At 42.0% G+C, this 20,482-nt stretch overlaps 1 protein-coding gene across 1 annotated transcript in view; it reads right to left on the bottom strand.

Annotated features, from left to right (window-relative positions):
* Positions 1–1,764: 1,764 nt before the first annotated feature.
* Positions 1,765–20,482, bottom strand: part of PLEKHJ1 (pleckstrin homology domain containing J1) — a 41,989-nt gene continuing 23,271 nt past the window's right edge. The window contains exons 4-6 of the mRNA XM_077475973.1: positions 8,982–9,072; positions 3,726–3,789; positions 1,765–3,647 (exon numbers count right to left, since the gene is read on the bottom strand). Of these exons, the coding sequence (XP_077332099.1) occupies positions 3,582–3,647; positions 3,726–3,789; positions 8,982–9,072 (221 nt within the window). The 3' untranslated portion in view covers positions 1,765–3,581. The remainder of the gene's footprint in view (positions 3,648–3,725; positions 3,790–8,981; positions 9,073–20,482) is intronic.

Below are 20,482 nucleotides of genomic sequence, written 5' to 3'. Positions count from 1 at the left end.
GGTGGAAAATTAGTGGTCTGTGCAAGTTTGTTTGCATTTCATTGTTGAGATGCTGCCTTTATGTACAGTAGGGCTGGAACGATTAATCGACATCATCGATAATGAAAATCGCTGTCAACGATTTTCATTATCGATTAGTCGGTCCGCACCATGTGATCCGCGGAGCGGTCCGTGGCTGCGGCCTTAGCAAAGGCCGCGGCTTCGGCCTAGCTCCGGAGCTGGCGGCCATCTTGGCACACCCCGCGGCGGTGTTGTATTGTAACCCCGTCACTTCCGGTGCGGCTCTGTTGTAGTGTCATATTTTGCTGCCTATCACAGAATGCTACGGAAGTGACGTTGCCGCCAGAAATTGCATACTGCGCATGCGCATAGCGTTCCAAACACTCGCGCCGTTCGTTCCAACATAGTTTCGGCAATACAGTTCAGCGAAACCATCACATAATGTTACGGAAGTGACGTTACAGACAACACAAACACTGGGCCGTGTGTTACAACACTATTACTTCCCTTATTACCTAGTATTTACCAACCATGCTGAGCTACGTGCCGTGTTAGGTTCTGCATTGCTGGGACTTGTAGTGCCTATCCTGAGCTACATGCTTCAATGTTCAGTGTCCTCATCCTTATCCCTGTGCTTCAATGTTCAGTGTCCTCATCCTTATCCCTGTGCTTCAATGTTCAGTGTCCTCATCCTTATCCCTGTGCTTCAATGTTCAGTGTCCTCATCCCTATCCCCGAGCTTCAATGTTCAGTGTCCTCATCCCTATCCCCGAGCTTCAATGTTCAGTGTCCTCATCGAAGCAGGGGGATAAGGATGAGGACACTGAACATTGAAGCCCGGGGATAGGGATGAGGACACTGAACATTGAAGCACGGGGATAAGGATGAGGACACTGAACATTGAAGCACGGGGATAGGGATGAGGACACTGAACATTGAAGCACAGGGATAAGGATGAGGACACTGAACATTGAAGCAGGTAGCTCAGGATAGGCACTACACGTCCCAGCAATGCAGAACCTAACACGGCACGTAGCTCAGCATGGTTGGTAAATAATGATACTAGGTAACAAGGGAAGTATTAGTGTTGTAACGCACGGCCCAGTGTTTGTGTTATCTGTAACATGTGATGGTTTCGCTGAACCGTATTGCCGAAACTATGTTGGAACGCACGGCACGAGTGTTTGGAACGCTATGCGCAGTACGCAATTTCTGGCGGCAACGTCACTTCCGTAGCATTCTGTGATAGGCAACAAAAAATATGACACTACACCATCACTGAAACAGCTGACGGCGGCCCTTTACTGCGCATGCGCCACTTCAATGCTATTAACAGCACATGCGCAGGATATTTCTTTAGCGGCAGAGAAAAAGTATGGACTGAAGCGGGTGGAATGAAAATGAAAAAAGTTTAAACTTCAATGAAAAGCACCTTGGGTAAGAAACAAGGAGAACCCGAAATGGCTATATGCAAAGGGAAGAGCTGCTGTTGCAAAGCAATCAAAAGCTACCTCTTCCCAAAAGTCACTTGATATAACCACTACAAGTACAAAAATACCAAAATTCCATAATAACACTAATATATAAGAAAAAAAAAAAAAAAAACATGAATGTACACTACTAAAATACATGTGGCAACAATGTTTACATATGATAAAATAAAAACTAAAAATGTTATATATAATATAAAAAAATTAAATGCCATAAACACTAAGTTTTATGCAAGTGTGAAAAAATGCTGTAAATTAAGAATGCTTTCAGAAATAGAAATGTGAAAAGTTTATTTTTTTTAATCAATTAACAAAATGTAAATTAACTCATGCACCACCAGAAGGAAACCATCAGGCCCAGGTACTCTCCATCGGAGAAGGGGTGCAGATTCAGAATCCGTCCTAACTCCAGTGCACAGATTGCGATCGCAACATTGCATTCCAAGTCTGACGCAGACTCCACTGGTAGACGCAGTCCATATAACCTATGATCGGGATCCACGGAGTAGCACAAGACCCAGTATTGTTTGCTAGCACCTTCGTGAGCACCTAAGGGGCCAACGCCAGACCAAATAAAAGAGCCATGAATAGGTAAATGGAGCTCTCCCACTTCCAACCAGAGGAAACGTTAATAGTTTTAGAAGATGAGGATATGGAGGTAGGCGTCAATGTCGATAGAGGCTAACAGGTCTCCCTGGTGTGGAGGGGCAACCATTGACAACGATTCCATCTGAGATGTGTGCACTCACAAAAGCATTCAAGAACTTCAGATCCAGGATGGGATAAACTTCTATTTTTTTTTAAACTGTAAACAGATTGGATAGTTTCTCTTAATCTCTCTGTAATGGAACTATAACCCCCTGAGCCAATAGTCCCTGAACTGCCGAATGCAGAGCTGTCAGACGCTCAGGAGAGAGGCATAAGTTGGAAGGAAAAAAAACATTTCAGAGGGAGGCATCGGAACTCTATTCTGTAGTCAGAATACATTTGTTAGAAATGAGGGATAGCCTAGTGATTTACTTAAACCAAAGCAAAAGCTTCAACACAACAGCTAAAACGGGTATTTTAGACCCTGAACCAATTAGCCATGCCAGATTCATATAAGCCAGTAATACTTGTTCTGAAGTCAGACCCTGGTGTAGCAACTGAGCCCACTCAGTCAATATCAGAAAAGCCAAAACAGAACCTAGAACAGGGCAGATTGGGGCAACTGTAACTACATGCTTGAAACGAGTGGTGTTGCTTACAGTCTTCCTATCCTGTAGGCCTCTGAAAGATGGTGTATTTAAAAATCCATCTGTTAAGATGTTGAATTTTAAAAGCAGTTGCAAGCTTGCTAATCTAACAGGTTTGCTAATATGACAGAACGTCACAACTTTGAACAATCAACATCAAAACAGTCTTAAGGATTTAAAAATACTGAATTTCACTATATAAGCAGAGTTTACTGTTAAAAATTTGTGAAATGCAAGACTCCGGTGGGTGTAACAAGAGATCCGCTTGCCACCTTCTCACTGTATCCTGTGGATGAGTGCGGGGTGTAGCAACATCACTTTCGTTACAAAATCTAACGAAACACTGGCAGCCTGTAGTGGGAGGTCTTCTAAGGCCTTCCCACAGATCTGCCCACTGCACAGAATAAGTACAGCACCATGATATTGTTGCTGCTATTGTACAAGGTAATGTCATGTCTGAGTTTGTATAAGCATTTGGGTCACACAAAGTAGATTTATATATTTAACTATTGGGGGAATATATTTACATAAAAGTTTAGTGCCCAGTATTCAGCTTTAAAATAAATTGTGAACGATTGCTGCAATTTATTTTTTTATTTTTTTGGAAGAAAGCTTTCAAAGTGCTTATGCCAGATTTAAAAACATTTCTTCAAAACCAGGAATCTGTATATAGCTGTTTGCATCAATGGCGTTCTTGACAAATAATTCAATGCCATTATAAAGACTAACCAGTTTCCAGGTGGGGTAAAGTGTAACCTGATGACTTGTATAGACAATTCATTCAAATTAAAGCTGTACGATACAAAATATTGTTTAAGAAGAGATTTTTAAGACCGCAGTAATAGGATATTGTGCTTTACATGGCTGCAGGTTCTAGCTGGAACCGTGATTCTGCAGATATTCCATACTGCTCCAATGGGTCCTACGAGGATAAACAAAGCAGAGTAAATAGCAAAAATCATCCAAACTAAACTCTACTGGTTTTTATCACCTCATTTACCTTCCCGGTCATCTTCAGGATTTCATTGCGATAAAAGAGAAGACTTCTTCTCATGAATTCATAGCTGAAATACAAACGTATTTATATATTACTTATAATGTGTTATATATATATATATATACACACACACACACACACACACAGTTGTGCTCATAAGTTTACATACCCTGGCAGAATTTATTATTTCTTGGCCATTTTTCATGGAATATGAATGATGAACTTTTCTTTCACTCATGGTTAATATTTGGCTGAACCACTTCCCAACCGGCGCACAGTGATGTACGACTGCAGAATGGCACGGACAGGCAAATGGGCGTACCTGTACATCTCTTTAAAAATTTGCCAGCGTGCCATCACGTGTGCCGATCAGGACCTCCGCGAGTCAGATAGTGGGTCCCGTGGATTCTATCGCCATGGGGATACCCACGATCGTCTCACGGGGGAGGAAGAACGGGAATATGCTAATGTAAACAAGCATCTCCCCGTTCTGCCTAGTGACAGTGTCACTGATCTCTGTTCCCTGTCATCGGGAACAGAGATGAGCGACGTGTCACACACGCCCCCACAGTTAGAAACATGCCCCAGGACACACGTAACCCCTACACTGCCACCTAGTGGTTAACCCTTTCACTGTCAGTGTCATTTACACAGGAATCGGTGCATTTGTATAGCGCTGATTGCTGTTTGACAATGGTCCCAAAAATGTCCCATGTGTCTGCCATAATGTCGCAGTCACGATAAAAAAAAATTTAAAAAAACGCTGATCGCCGCCATTACTAGTAAAAGAAATAATTTATAAAAATGCTATAAAACTATCCCCTTTTTTGTAAACGCTATAACTTTTGCGCAAACCAATCACTAAACGCTTATTGCGATTTTTTTTTTTTTTTGCCCAAAATATGTAGAAGAATACGTATCAGCCTACACTGAGGAAAAAAAAAAAATTTTAATATATTTTTGGGGGATATTTATTATAGGAAAATGTAACAAAATGTGTTTTCTTTTTTTAAATTGTCGCTTTTTTTTGTTTATAGTGCAAAAAATAAAAACCGCAGGGGTGATCAAATACCTCCAAAAGAAAGCTCTATTTTGGGAGGAAAAAGACGTCAATTTTGTTTGGGAGCCACGTCGCATGACAGTGCAATTGTCCGTTAAAGCGACGCAGTGCCAAATCACAAAAAGTGGTCTGGTCTTTGGCCAGCAAAATGGTCCGGGGCTTAAGCGGTTAAGCTATTTATTATCAAATCAACTGTGTTTACTCTTTAAATCATAATGGCAACAGAAACTACCCAAATGACCCTGATCAAAAGTTTACATACCCTAGTTCTTAATACTGTGTATTTCACCCTTTAACATCAATAACAGCTTGAAATCATTTGTGGATGAAGCTCTTTATCTTCTCAGATGGTAAAGCTGCCCATTCCTCTTGGCAAAAAGCCCCCAGTTCCTGTAAATTCTTGGGCTGTCTTGCATGAACTGCACTTTTGAGATCTCCCCAGAGTGACTCAATGATATTGAGATCAGGAGACTGAGATGGCCACTCCAGAACCTTCACTTTATTCTGCTGTAGACAATGACAGGTCGACTTGGCCTTGTGTTTTGGATCATTGTCATGTATGTTGGAATGTCCAGGTGCGTCCCATGCACAGTTTCCTGGCTGATGAATGCAAATGTTCCTCCAGTATTTTTTGATAATATACTACATTTTGATCAAATTTCCTATGCCTTTGTAGCTCACACATCCCCAAAACATCAGTGATCCACCTCTGTACCTTTCATCACAGGCCTTGTTGACTCCTCTCCAAATGTAGCGTTTATGGTTGTGGCCAAAAAAGCAAAATTTTGGTCTCATCACTCCAAATGACTTTGTGCCAGAAGGTTTGAGGCTTGTCTCTGTGCCGTTTGGTGTATTGTAAGCGGGAAAGATTGTGGCATTTGCATAGTAATGGCTTTCTTCTGGTGACTCGACCATGCAGCCCATCTTTCTTCAAGTGCCTCCTTATTGCTCATCTTGAAACAGCCACACCACATATTTTCAGAGAGTTCTGTATTTCACCTGAAATTTGTGGGGTTTCTTTGCATCCCAAATAAATTTTCCTGGCAGACGTGGCTGAAATTTTAGTTGGTCTACCTGACCGTGGTTTGGTTTCAATAGAAACCTTAATTTTCCACTTCTTAATTAGAGTTTGAACACTGCTGATATGCATTCTCAGTTCCTTGGATATCTTTTTATATCACTTTCCTGTTTTATACAGTTCAACTACCTTTTCCTGCAGATCCTTTGGCAATTCTTTTGCTGTCCCCATGACTCAGAATCCAGAAACATCAGTGCAGCACTGGATGAAAGATGCAAGGGTCTGTCAGGAGTCCAGAAACGCATTGACCTTTTATACACACTAATTACAAGCAAACAGATAAGAGGTGAGGATGTTTACCTTTAACCCCTTTGTGTCTAATTGTGTGCATGTTATCAGGCCTAAATCACCAGGGTATGTAAACTATTGATCAGGGTCATTGGGTAGTTTCTGTTGCCATTATGATTAAAAAAAAAAAAAGAGTAAAAACAGTTGATTGATAATAAATGGCTTCAGCCAAACACTAACCAGGAGTGAAAGAAATGTTTGTGTTATTCATATTCTCTGAAAAATGGGCAAGAAATCAAATTCTGCCAGGGTATGTAAACTTATGAGCACAATATATACACATACATATAAATACATTTGAGGCATGTAAACATACACTCTTACCAAAAGTATTGGGAAACCTGCCTTTACATGAATTTTAATGGCATCCCAGTCTTAGTCCGTAGAGTTCAATACTGAGTTGGCCCACCCTTTGCAGCTATAACCGCTTCAATTCTACTGGGAAGGCTGTCCACAAGATTTAGGAGTGTGTCTATGGGAATTTGACTATTCTTCCAGAAGCGCATTTGTGAGAACAGGCACTGATGTTGGACAAGAAGGCCTGGCTCTCAGTCTCCACTCTAATTAATCCTAAAGGTGTTCTATCGAGTTGAGGTCAGGACTCTATGCAGGCCAGTCAAGTTCCTCCACCCCAAAATCGCTAATCCATGTCTATGGACCTTGCTTTGTGCACTTGTCCAAATCATTTGGTGGAGGAGGGATTATGGTGTGGGGTTGTTTTTCGGGGGTTGGGCTTGGCCCCTTAGCTCCAGTGAAGGGAACTCTTAAGGCAGCATCAGCATACCAAGACACTTTGGACAATTTCATGCTCCCATATTTGAGGAACAGTTTGGGGGGTGGCCCCTTCCTGTTCCAACATGACTGTGCTGTTATAGCTGCAAAGGGTGGGCCAACTCAGTATTGAAACCTATAGACTAATGCCGCGTACACACGATCGGAATTCCGGACAGAAAAAGACCGTTGAGAGCTTTTCATCGGAAAATGCGACCGTGTGTATGCTCCATCGGAATTTAGCTGTGCAAATTTCTGCCAGACAAAAATTGATAGCATGTTCTCAATTTTCCAGACGGAAAAACTTTCTATCGGTAATTCCGATCGTGTGTATGCAATTCCGACACACCAAAAATCACGCATGCTCAGATTCAACTACGAGACAGAAGCTATTGGCTACTGGCTATTGAACTTCCTTTTTCTAGTCAGGTCATACGTGTTGTACGTCACCACGTTATAAATGATCGGAATTTGATGTGGCTGTGTGTAGGCAAGACAGCTTGAGCCGAATTCCGTCGGAATTCCATCAGGAAAACCATTTGAGCTTTTTACAACAAGAATTCCGATCGTGTGTACGCGGCATAAGACTGGGATGCCATTAAAGTTCATGTGCGTGTAAAGGAAGACATCCCAATACTTTTTGGTAATATAGTGTATACACACACACACCTTTTAGTTGCTTTAATTTTTTTCTAGAATTTTCCTAAACTTTGGGGATTTTTTTTAGCGGCAGGAACTGGGGGACTAGTCAGAATCCAGGGAAAGATGAATGCAGCAATGTAAAGAGACCTCTGATAAAAAAAAAAAAAAAAAACCTGCTCCAGAGCATTCTGGATCTCAGACCAGGGCGAAGAATTATCTTCCAACAGGACAAAGAACCTAAGCACACAGACAAGCTACGGGACAACTCTGTGAATGTCCTTGGGTGGCCCGGCCAGAGCCCAGACTTAAACCCGACTGGACATCTCTGGAGAGATCTAAAAATGGCTGTGCAACGACGCTCCCCATTCAACCTAATGGAGCTTGGAGGTCCTGCAAAGAAGAATGGGAGAAACTGCGAAAATAGGTGTGCCAATCTTGTAGCATCATACTCAAAAAGACTGGAGGCTGTAATTGGTGCCAAAGGTGTGTCCACAAAGTATTGAGCAAAAGCTGTGAATACTTAATGTACATGTGATTTTTATTTTTATTTTTTTGGTTTCTTATTTTTAATAAATTTGCAAAGATTTCAAACAAACTTCTTTCATGTTGTCATAATGGGGTATTGTTTCTAGAACTTAATCTATTTTGGAATAAGGCTATAACATAAAATGTGGTAAAAAATTAAGTGCTGTGAATACTTTTCGGATGCACTGTAACTGAAAGTGCACCGAATAGAATGCAAATTGTGTTTTTTTTTTGTTTTTTTTTGTTTTTTTGTACCAGCAAGCAGCTTTTTAAAAGCCATAAACACTTGTAGCTTCATAGATTACAGAAGAAAGTTTTTCCTGAGATTCTGGTGCGAGGTAAACAAGCAGCTTGCTTTTGACATCAAATTGAGATACTTGAAATAAACTGCCTGAATCTACCGACAGGCGTTTCTGAACTGCATTTGACCTATTTCAAGCGGTTTTGGCATTTTTATAAACTTGTGTGAGAACAGAAGGGAGCGCCAACAACAGTGAACTATGGGTGATGTCATAGCTCCCAGAATTCCCAGCTGTTGTTGAGCGTTCCCTTGTGGGGGTTCTCTACTCAGCGATCACATGATCGGCTGGCTCTCTCCTCTCCCCGACTGACAGATGCAGCGTGCGGGCCCGAGATTCCCCAGCTGACGTCACTAGGAAGAGGAGGAGAGCTTTATAATATGCTTTAAAAGAACAGGATTTTTTTTTTGGGGGGGGGGGGGGGGTTAACAAAAGCTTTAAACTATTATCTACCTGTATATGCCCCATGTCTTTCACAATGTGTAAAGTAATTTCCTAGATTCATACCTTATACAAACTAATACACCGATTGATTTGCTGTATCCAAAGTTGGCCATTGACTAAGTACTTGCTGTAGCCTATTGCTTTAAGCTCACCTTGCATTTTTTAATGCTTGTACCCATTCATCGCATTGTTCTTGATTACTGCATTCAAACATATATTTCCTGTCTGACTCATCAATGAAGTCTGAGAACAAAAAAAATATATATATATAACCACACACACTTTTGTAGAGCAAGCCAAAAAATAAAATAAGATATTTAGTACATCCGGGGTGGTTGCTCACCCTGTTCATTGAATATAAGCTAAAATAAATCAGTATTAGGAGCATAGTTAAAAAAAAAATAGCCAAATGTGATATGGACATATTTGAAAAAATATATAGTAGTCATGTTGCACAACTGATGTACTTGTGGACATTGGACATGCTACACACACCACTTCATTGAACTTCACAGGATATGTGTTCTACTGCCTGTCTTCCAGTCTGCTGCTGATGCTCCCCCTCCCCTCCCCCTCCCCTCGAGCTTGCCAACAAATCCTGGCTGTGTTAAAACAAAAACAAAAAACTGTTCAAATGCAACACAGATAAAAAGTAACATTGTTATTTTTTTTTTAATCTGCTCCATTTCATTCATTGCTAAAGCAACCTGACAAGAAGAAGAAAAAAAAAAAAAAACCTTAGGAAAGAAAACAATATAGGTATTACCTTTTTTTTTTTTTAATCTAAAATAGTACTAAACTCCGTGTATATATTGATTAAGAAGGAAAAAGGTTGACACTTTAAGGCTACTTTCACACTGAGGTGTTGACGGTAAATCGCCGCTATTTTTAGCTGCGCTTTACCGTGTTTTTTTTCAGCTGCTAGGCGGGGGAGCTTTTGACCCCCGATAGTGGCCGAAAAAGGGTCAAAACTGCCATTAATTTCAATGGGCAGGGGAGCTTCAGAAGCCGTGTATACACCGCTAGTACAGCACTGCAAAGATGCGGCTTGCAGAATTTTTTTTTTACCGTCCTGCCAGCACACCGCTCCAGTGTGAAAGCCCTCAGGCTTTCATATTGGAGAGGAGAGGCTCTTTCAAGGTGCTTTAACCACTTAACCGGCCCATAGCCGAATGATGGCTACAGGGCGGTTGTTTAACTCTGGGAGGCCGTCATATGACGTCCATATCCACTGGACCCGGCGCATCACGGATCACGGTAAACGGTCATTCATCGCGGCCGATTACCACGTGATCGCTCCGTCAAATGACGGAGTGATCACTTGTAAACAAACCGGCGTCATGTTATGACGCCGGTTCCTCCCTCCCCCTCTCTGTACCGATCGGTACAGCGGAGGGGGAAGAGATCGGTGTCAGCAGCGCTGTGGGCTGCATCTGTAGTGCCCACATCGCTGCTCACCGAAATGTAGCCCCTCAATTCCCTGCCATTACTCTTCAACACTCTGCAATACCCTGCAACACCCGCCAATACCCTGCAATGCTCTGCAACACCCGCCAATACCCTGCAATGCTCTGCAACACCCGCCAATACCCTGCAATGTTCTGCAACACCCGCCAATACCCTGCAATGCTCAAAGACTTTTTTTTTTTTTCTCAGACTTCCCAGCCTAGAGGTGAGATGTGGGGGTCTTATTGATCCCATATCTCACTGTAAAGAGGACCTGTCATGCCATATTCCTATTACAAGGGATGTTTACATTGTTTACATGTTTACATCAAAAAAAATTTTTGGGGGGAAAAAAAGTTTCAAACTAAAATAAAGTAAAAATGAACAATAAAATTTTTTTTTTTTTTAAAGCGCCCCTGTCCCCATATGCTCGCATGCAGAAGCGAACGCATACGCAAGTCTCGCCCACATATGAAAACGGTGTTCAAACCACACATGTGAGGTATCGCTGCGAACGTTAGAGCGAGAGCAATAATTCTAGCCCTAGACCTCCTCTGTAACTCAAAACATGTAACCAGTAAAAAAAAATTAAATCGTCGCCTATGGGGATTTTTAAGTAGCGACGTTTGGTGCCATTCCACGAGCGTGTGAAATTTTGAAGAGTGACATGTTAGGTATCTATTTACTCAGCGTAACTTCATCTTTCACATTATGGAAAAATTGGGCTAACTTTACTGTTTTTTTTTTTTTTTTTTTTTACGCACAAAACTTTTTTCTCCAAAAAAAGCATTCGAAAAATTGCTGCGCAAATACCGTGCGAGATAAAAAGTTGCAACGACCACCATTGTATTCTCCAGGGTGTTTGCTAAAAAAACATATATAATGTTTTGGGATTCTATGTAATTTTCTAGCAAATAAATGATGATTTTTACATGTAGGAGAGAAATGTCAGAATTGTCCTGGGTGCTCCAGAACGCCTGATAGCGCTCCCTGCATGTTGGGCCTCTGTATGTGGCCACGCTGTGTAAAAGTCTCACACATGTGGTATCGCCGTACTCGGGAGTAATAGCAGAATGTGTTTTGGGGTGTAATTTGTGGTATGCATATGCTGTGTGTGAGAAATAAACTGATAATATGACAATTTTGTGAAAAAAAAAAAAGTAAAAAACAAAAACTTGATTTTGCAAAGAATTGTGGGAAAAAATTACAACTTCAAAAAACTCCTCATGCCTCTTACTAAATACCTTGGAATGACTGCTTTCCAAAAAGGGGTTATTTGGGGGGTATTTGTAATTTTATGGCATGTTAGGGTCTCAAGAATTGAAATAGGCCGTCAGTACTTCAGGTGTGATCAATTTTCAGATATTGGCACCATAGCTTGTGGACTCTATAACTTTCACAAAGACCAAATAATATCCACCAATTTGTACTTATTTTTACCAAAGATATGTAGTAGTGTAAATTTTGGCGAAAATTTATGAAGAAAAAATTACTAATCTGCTAAATTTTATAACAGAAACAAAGAAAAAAATTTTTATTTATTTTTATTTTTTTTTTAAACTGAATTTTCTGTATTTTTTCTTTTATAGCACAAAAAATAAAAAAACGAGCAGTGATTAAATACCACCAAAAGAAAGCTCCATTTGTGTGAAAAAAAGGACAAAAATTTCATATAGGTCCAGTGTTGCATGACTGAGTAATTGTCATTCAAAATGTGAGAGCACCGAAAGCTGAAAATTGGTCTGGTTATTAAGGGTGGTTAAAAGGGCTATTTTTAGTGTTAGAACGCCTGTAAAGCACCTCAGTGTGAAAGCAGCCTAAATGAAGCACCTGAGATTAGGTGCCTCCATCCCTATTCATCTAAAAGGAGGTGGGTTTTGGGACTTCATATGAGGCACATGAAAATAAAGGGTTAAAAAACATGTTTATTGAACAAGCACATGTAGCAAAACATATCCACTGGTATATACATCAATATGAATGATTGGCAAATAGACACACACCCATAACGCAATGCAGTACATCTATATACCAGAGTAAAATGATAGCACTTATGCAATGTATGGTATCAGGAGCCATTAATGCTCCATACAAAAAATGTAAAAGCAATGCACGACATAAAATACATCATATATTAAGAACATGGTTGCATCTTGAATAGCTCTATTCTTTTTGGGATTATACCACCTCATCAGGAGCAGATGCATAAACTGTATCTATAAAAAAATGAAGGCCAATATGATCTAATGTTGAAACTTCATGTTGGAGAAGGTAAGGAAAGAAAGGGAACAAATGGAGCCAGGAGCAGTGAAAATGTCCTTTCCCCTACTTACATGTAAGTATAAACATATGGTGCTGAGTGAATAGGGACCATCTTGAGCGTCTAGCCTGAGAGCTGTGGTGGTATGGACCCCCAAAAGAGGGACAGGCCCAAAACCTCCCGAAGGGAAGAGGGTGTCCATGCTGACATCACTGAAGTATGCAGCAACAGCTCCAAAGTGTCAGTAAATAATATAATAGGCATGTGTAGCTATGCTTATAATAAATGGGGAATACCATAATAAAGTAGAACCACGGTAGATTGTGACTAGACTCAAGGAGCAAAGAATGAAAAAACGTGGTTGAGTGAAAGCCGCTAGGAGAGCAAAAGAAAAAGAAAAGGGTGAACAAATTAGGTGTTTGCATGGAACCCACCATGCGATATCCCAAAGTTAATGAAAAGTAAAATTGCAAGAAATTAGGGGGGTGTCCATTCTTATAAGGAAAGGCCTCCCCTTTTCATGCGACCAAGTGGTCCTGGACCCCAAGGGTCATTATATTTTTCTTCAATACATGATATACGCTACGCCACTGCTATTGACAGTGGTGTATGCTGAATCCCCCCCCCCATCACGGCAGCAATCTTCACCGATTTGAGCATGCAATTTTCCATTTTGACAACACTTGCTACCCTTATAGTCAGGAACTTCAATTCAGTACTTGACCCTAGTTTGAATAATTTATATATATATATATATATATATATATATATATATATATATATATATAATTGACCTCTGGTGCCAAAATCATCCTAAGGCCAGGGAATAAATACTCTTGCCAATCCCAGACATACCGTACTCTTTCCAGGCTGGACTATGCCCTGGGGATTCCTTATCTGGACTCCTATATCCAGTTTCTTATCTGCCCCGTGTGTTGAACTAATATTAGGCCAAAGATCCTCTTTTCAGTTGTGGAGACTCCGTCCCCTCTGGATCTCCACCTCCGAATTCCAGGAGCCAGTCCGGCAGGATATGTCCCACTATTGGAGGGACAATGCCAGATTCGCTTCCTCTGGGCCCACGTGGGATGCCTTTAAGGCATCTGTGCGGGGCTCCTACATCTCTAATATTGCCAAACATAGAAAGTCCTCTCAGGTTGCTCTTCTGGCCTTGGAGTTCTCCATGGAGACCGATAGGGCCCAATATTCTGAACTTCCCACTCCGGACTCCCATGGAGTCTTGGTGGGCGCACACAGGCCCCTGGCTCTCCATAGGAAAGACACAACGCGGAAGCAGCAGCTGTATTTGTTGGCCAGGTTGCATGAGCATAGTGGTTAAAATAGCAAAATGTTGGCCTCTCTCTCCTGCATGGAATACACTGCCAGGACTAAACTGCAAATCCAACTACCTGATGGCTCTGTCATGTCCGATACCCTGACCATAAACCAGACATTTAAGTCCTTTTACGAAAACCTTTATTCAGCCCCGTCCCCTCTCGGCCGAAACTTGAGTCTGGGTTTTTTGAATCCCTCCAGTAACACTATTTTAGACAAACCCCTGACAATTTAAGAAATCACTGACGCCATTTATTCTCTGCATCGTATGGGCTTCAGCTCCCAATTTATCATCAAGTGAGTCCATTTGCGTTATACCAACCCTAGGGCCAGGATAGATACCATTAAGGATGCTTCTGACGTGTTTACTTTACAAAGGGTAACTAGGCAGGGCTGCCCCCTCTCACTGCTTCTGTTTGCATTGGCCATAGAGCCCCTTGCTCTGGCGGTGCGGCAGACGGCAACGGTAAGTGGCATCCGCTGTGGGGAGCTGTCTGAAAAGATCTCCCTATATGCGAAATGATGCCCTAATTTATCTGGATGGCTCGGAGCAATCCTTTGTTTCCCTATTGGGGGGGTTGTGGAGGAGTTTGGGAAGGTCTCCGGGCTACGTGTTACGTGTTGGCTGGGATAAGTCTGTGGAATTCGGTATAGGCCCCAAATTTGATTATATCTACCCATCTCAATCCAAATTGACCATCCGACCCACATTTAAATATCTGGGGATCTATATTAATGCAGACCTATTTTTGAATCCCTTAACATTACCCCAATTATAACACACATGAAGACCAGGCTACGTACTTGGGCCTCCTTACCACTAAATTTTATTGGTCGTGTGAACATTTTTTTAAATTATATACTTACCCAAATTTCTTTTTCTGGGCATCCCTAGTTCGCTTTTATCCTCCTTCCTCTGGCAGGGGTCAAACCCAAGAATTGCTAGAGCCTCTCTCCAGGCCGCTAAGATTGATGGGGGGTTAGCCTGCCCTAATCTACGACACTACTTTATAGCGTCACAGCTTGCATACGTATATGACTGGTTCCTGGGGGCCTCCTCGTCCTGTTCCACCACTCTATTGACTGCACTTGCTGGCACCGGGGGGCCTCACTTATTGACACACTACACGGGTCTATACATAAATGTTGCTCGCATGGCTCTCTGATAGAAGTTAGCTGGCTAGCCTGGCACGAGGGAAATAAGGTGATAATTATATAAGAGTAGTGCTGTAGCAAGCCCGAAGGCAAGGCTATAAACTGAAAATGCTTCTGTTCTACTTCGAACCGCAGAAACCTCTGGTGAGGAGGAAATATAGGGACATGCAGATATGCATCTCTGCAAAAGGAGCAGATCTTCAGGAAAGGATTTTGATTCCGTAGATCTAGACTTGGTCTGATATCCCCATTTGGCTTTGGCACCGTAAATAGGTTTGAGTAAAACCCCAAACCTTGCCCTTGTTTGGGAATCTGATCACCCCTTGAGCCAATAATTGGTCTAATGCTTGCAACAGGGATTGCCTTTTCCCTGGATCCTTGGGAACGTTTGATCTCAGAAAACGAGACGTGGAAACTCTCGAAGCTCTAGCTTGTGTCCTAGAGACACTGTGGAGAGAGTCCATTTGTCCTGAATCTCCCTTTGCCAGACTTCTGAGTACATCAGAAGTCTTCCTCCCAACTTGGTGAGGGGAGATGCCTCTTCATAACAAGGTCTTGTATTCTGCTTTGCAGACTTGCGGCCCCAGGTCTTCCTTTATGCCTGGTCTGATGGCGAAGGCCGAACAGTTTAAACGTAGGACGCTTATATTTTCTTTTGACTGGCAAGAGTACTCTTTCCACTGGAAATTGTTTGTATTTATTCAAACTATTGCCAAATAATTGCTCCCTTAAAGGGGAAGCTAGTTAGAAGGTTCTTACAAGGTGTTTCAGCTGACCAGCCCTTTAGCCAAAAGGGTCCTTCACAAATGTACAAGTACAAGAGCAAGGCGCGATGCCTTGTGAATAGAATTCTTCATAGCATCTATAGCAAATGCTTTACGTAGCTCGGTCAGTTCCTGTGCTTGTTGTGCAGGGAGCTCATTTGAGACATCTGTGAACTGGTCCTTTTTAGGGACTGACAGATGCCTATAGCTGCAGTTGCAGGCTGAGCAACAATACCTGCTAAGGAAAAGAGGATTTTAACAGACCAACTTCTTTTTTTTTTTTTTTTTTCACATTGGAAATTGCAGCTTCAACTGCTGGAACTTTCCATCTTTTAGTGAATTTTTCTTCCATTAGGATAGAGACTTGAGAGTCTCTTTGGAGGGGAAAAATGCTTATCTGGATGATCCCATTCGGTATAAATAAGCTTTTTTAGTAATGCGTGGATGGGAAATGCATGTAAAGGCTGTAAAGGCTTCAATGAACCCAAGGAGGAGACCTGACCTACAGCCAAATCTGCACGAAAGCAGAGCGAACCATCTTTGTTAGGCTCTGTACTTCAGATTGTGAAGTAGGAAGCTCAAGTATTGTTTCCTCCGCAGAGGAATAATCGGCATGTCTTACCTCCCGATCATCTGAGGGCAATACCCCATCCTGTCCCCATAATTCTTTTGGACCCTCCATTGACTGTAAAGAGTCTAAGGTGGGGGAGGGGGTATCTAGGACGCTTCCTATACACTTGGATGGAGGATGTGATTAAAGCCACTAATCTTCCTTCTAAGCCTTGCAAGGCAGAGGAAAATGCATCTTCAGTCACATATACAGGGGCTGAAGTGTGTGAAGCAGTTGCACCACCGCTAGCTTCCAATGACTCACCCTTGCTTGCCATGTCTGATCTCTCTGAAGAGGAAAACAGTATGGAGGTATAACTGGGATTCCCAGCGCTGGGGTTGGGGGGGGGGGGGACCTTAGGTACCTTTACGGTAGGTCTGGAAGACATAGTGCAAAGCACAAAGCAGAGGTACATACAAAATATTTGCTTGACACTAATTCTAGCAAAGACAGACAAAGTCACCAAAATAACAGTTCTTTTGCTGCTAAGTAACAATAGTTTTCCTGTCTGGAAATGCCGGTTTACACCCTTACGTGCCCAGCGCTCTGGTGTCTCTCTTCAGTTAAAAAGTGTCCATGATATAAAGCCTCAGGTGGAACTGATTGGCATCCTCAGCCCTTCCCCCTCAGCTATGTGGCGAGTGCTGTGTGTGTGGACGTTACATCCATACACATCTCCACGTGACCTTGCGGACATGCCCCTCTGCATCCTCAGGCCATGCTAGGGCCATGCTTAATGGCCAACACAAAGTAAGGTGAGCATCTGTAACTTGTGGATGTACTATACACCTCTACAAGAGGGGAGGGGAAGAGGCGAGAGGGGGGAAGGAGGAGGGGAGAGGGGGGAAGGAGGAGGGGAGAGGGGGGAAGGAGGAGGGGAGAGGGGGAAGAGGGGTTCTGCCAGAAGATTCATAGTCTTTAAAACCACAAGGCGCAGGCAGTTTCCCCAGTGTTACTAGGAGGAAGTGCTGGGTTGTAATTAAACCATGCAGCTAAAGCACCACCCATATAGAAGTTTATACACAACTCTGTATTAGCAACTGCTGTATTTTTACCAAATCTCACAAGATTTCTTTAAGTAAGAACCCCCTCTGCCACTGGGACCACACATATTTTGAGACAGAGCTACACTAAGACATCGTACACGGGTAGTGTAAGTTACTCCCTATAGAGGAGAAATTTTTAAGGCATATAAGGTATATTGAAGGAAAAAGCATAGCTTCTTCCCTTACCTTGTCCTCGCTGCAGGATACTGCTGATTTAACAGACAGATCCAACTTTCACCCAACACGGCGGGCAGCGTAGTTTAAACCTTCAAAGACTGGGGCCCTTTTAATAGGGGTTCCGCTCCTTTGGGCCTTGTATAGCACCTCTCAGGACAACTTTAGGTAATGTAGCAACACCAAAAAGAGTCCTGGTTCCTAGGGTCCAGCTCTTAGAGAGAAGCTTACAGGCAAAACCTCATTCTTGAATCGAGGTCCAGGTACCATCCTATGGCCTCAGTGGCGAGGATGGATCCGGTTGTGGAGTTTCTTTTAAATCCAGCATGGATCCCTCCCTGGAGCTCCTCAGAGCACATCTTCACTCGTGAACAACACCTCAGACATTGGCGAAAAAACTGAGTGCTCCTAGGAGGAGGATGGGTTATATAGGGGAGTCAACTTCCTGTATTGGTTATACCAGTGTCAACACCTGAAGGTAGGCCCATAACCCACTAAGTAAATCTGTGAGGCTCTGTGTCCTATGACGTACGATAAAGAAATCAGCACCGCTTACCAGAACAGTTGGATCTTGCATGCTAGAGATCAAATGCGCTCATGCAAATTTCAGCCAACACGGATAAACCTTTCCACAGACTTCTCCAAACACTGCTCCTCTCCAAAGGAACCAGGTTGTTTAATGAAGGATTTCTCATGGAAATGGAACATCTGTCTCCAGGTTGTCTCAGATATGCAGGATAATGGAAGGAAGAGGCTTCATGGTGTAGTACTTCAACGTATATTTATTATAAAATATGTAGTACTTACATTCAAGAAAACTGTGAAAATCACATTATTAACACAGCCGTGGATCTTGCCAACAGGCTGATACGTGGGGACGTATCCACCCAGGGTGTAGCAGCATTCCTTGATGTTTCATTTTTAGTTTTCATTAACTTTGGGATATTGCACGGTGGGTTCCATGCAAACACCTCATTTGTTCACCCTCCCTTTATTTTGCTCTCCTTCGAACGGCTTTCACTCACCTACGTTTTTTTCATTCACTTTGCTTCTTGTGTCTAGTCACTATCTACCATGGTTCTACTTTTTTATGGTATTCACCATTTATTACAAGCATACAGTTGTGCTCATAAGTTTACAGCAGAATTTACTGGCAGAATTTCTGATTTCTTATGCCACGTACAACCGATCGGAAATTCGGCAAACAAAAGACCGATGAGAGCTTTTGGTCGGAAAATGCGATCGTATGTATGCTCCATCGGACTTTTGCTGGCCGAATTTCGGTCAGCAAAAGATTGAGAGCATGTTCTAAATTTTTCGGTTGGAAAAAGTTCCTATCCGAAAATGCGTTTGTGTGTATGCAATTCCAACACGCAAAAACTCACGCATGCTCAGATTCAACTATGAGACAGAAGCTATTGGCTACTGGCTATTTAACTTCCTTTTTCTAGTCCCATCGTACGTGTTGTACGTCACCGCATTCTTGATGGTCGGAATTTGGTGTGACCGTGTGTATGCAAGACAGCTTGAGCGAAATCCCATCAGAATTCTGTCGGAAAAACCATCAGCGCTTTTTCCGACCAAAATTCCGATCGTGTAAACGCAGCATTAGCCATTTTTCAGAGAATATGAATGTTAACACAAACGTTTCCTTTACTCGTGGTTAGTGTTTGGCTGAAGCCATTTATTATTCATTTTTAAAAGTGTTGACTCTTTTTAACCACTTGCTTACTGGGCACTTAAACCCCCCTCCTATCCAGACCAATTTTCAGCTTTCAGTGCTGATGCTCTTTGAATGACAATTGCTCGTCATACAACACTGTACCCAAATTAAATTTTTATATTTTTTTCCCCAAATAGAGCTTTCTTTTGGTGGTATTTGATTACCTGTGCTATTTTTATTTTTTGTTAAAAAATTTTAAAATGGTTAATTTTTCTCCGTCATTGATGTACACTGATGAAGCGGCACTGATGGGCACTTATGGGTGGCAGTGATGAGCACTGATCGGTTACACTGATGGGCAGCACTTCTAGGTGCCACTGATTGGCACCACTGGTGGGCATTGATAGGTGGCATAAATGAGGCATAAATGCCTCTTCCTTTTCGGGACCGATGTCCCTTTTTTTTCTCCTCCATTGTCAGTGAGAGGAGAAAAAAAAAAGGATCATAAGCTTTTGTTTTGATCATGTGTCATTGGCATTGGTGAGTTGGAGTCGTTATATTGACGATATTCTAATCGTATGGGCTGGCTCTTTAGAACTTCTGATTAAATGCCTGGAGGCTATGAATAAGAATGGATATAATCTTAAGTTCACCATGACTTACGATTATTCCTCCATCAGCTTCCTTGATGTGACTATATCAAAGGAGGATGATGGTAGTTTGCTTTATACTGGAAAGAGACGGCATGTAATAGTATTCTGCATGCCGAAAGTGCCCATCCGGCACCACTCATCAGATCAATTCCATTTAGCAAAATTTAGGGCTACGTCGGAATTGTACGCATGAGACTTTTAAAAAGGAAGCTGATGACCTAAGAGAGAGATTGTTACTAAGGGGTTATTCCCGGACTATTCTGAAGAAGGCCTATAAAAGGGCCCTACTCAGACCTAGACAAGATTTATTGAGAAAACAACTTATCACTGGAGGTGGTGAATCACAATCTGACTGTTTGAGGATTATTACGAGATTCACCAAACAAAATCATCAGGTAAATAAAATTATCTCTAAATACTGGCATCTTTTACAAGTAGATCCGGTATTAAATCCTTTTGTGACAAAAAAGCCATCTATCACGTATCGTAGAACAAAATCTATTCGCGACACTCTAATACAAAGTGAATTTACAAGGGAATTTGGAAT

This window comes from Lithobates pipiens, unplaced genomic scaffold (genome assembly GCF_037356315.1).
Source record: "Lithobates pipiens isolate NorthernLeopardFrog02 unplaced genomic scaffold, aLitPip1_a1.2 Scaffold_13, whole genome shotgun sequence".
Taxonomy (NCBI): domain Eukaryota; kingdom Metazoa; phylum Chordata; class Amphibia; order Anura; family Ranidae; genus Lithobates; species Lithobates pipiens.
The sequence above is the reverse complement of the archived record's forward strand: the minus strand, read 5'-3'. Positions and strand labels throughout refer to the sequence as shown.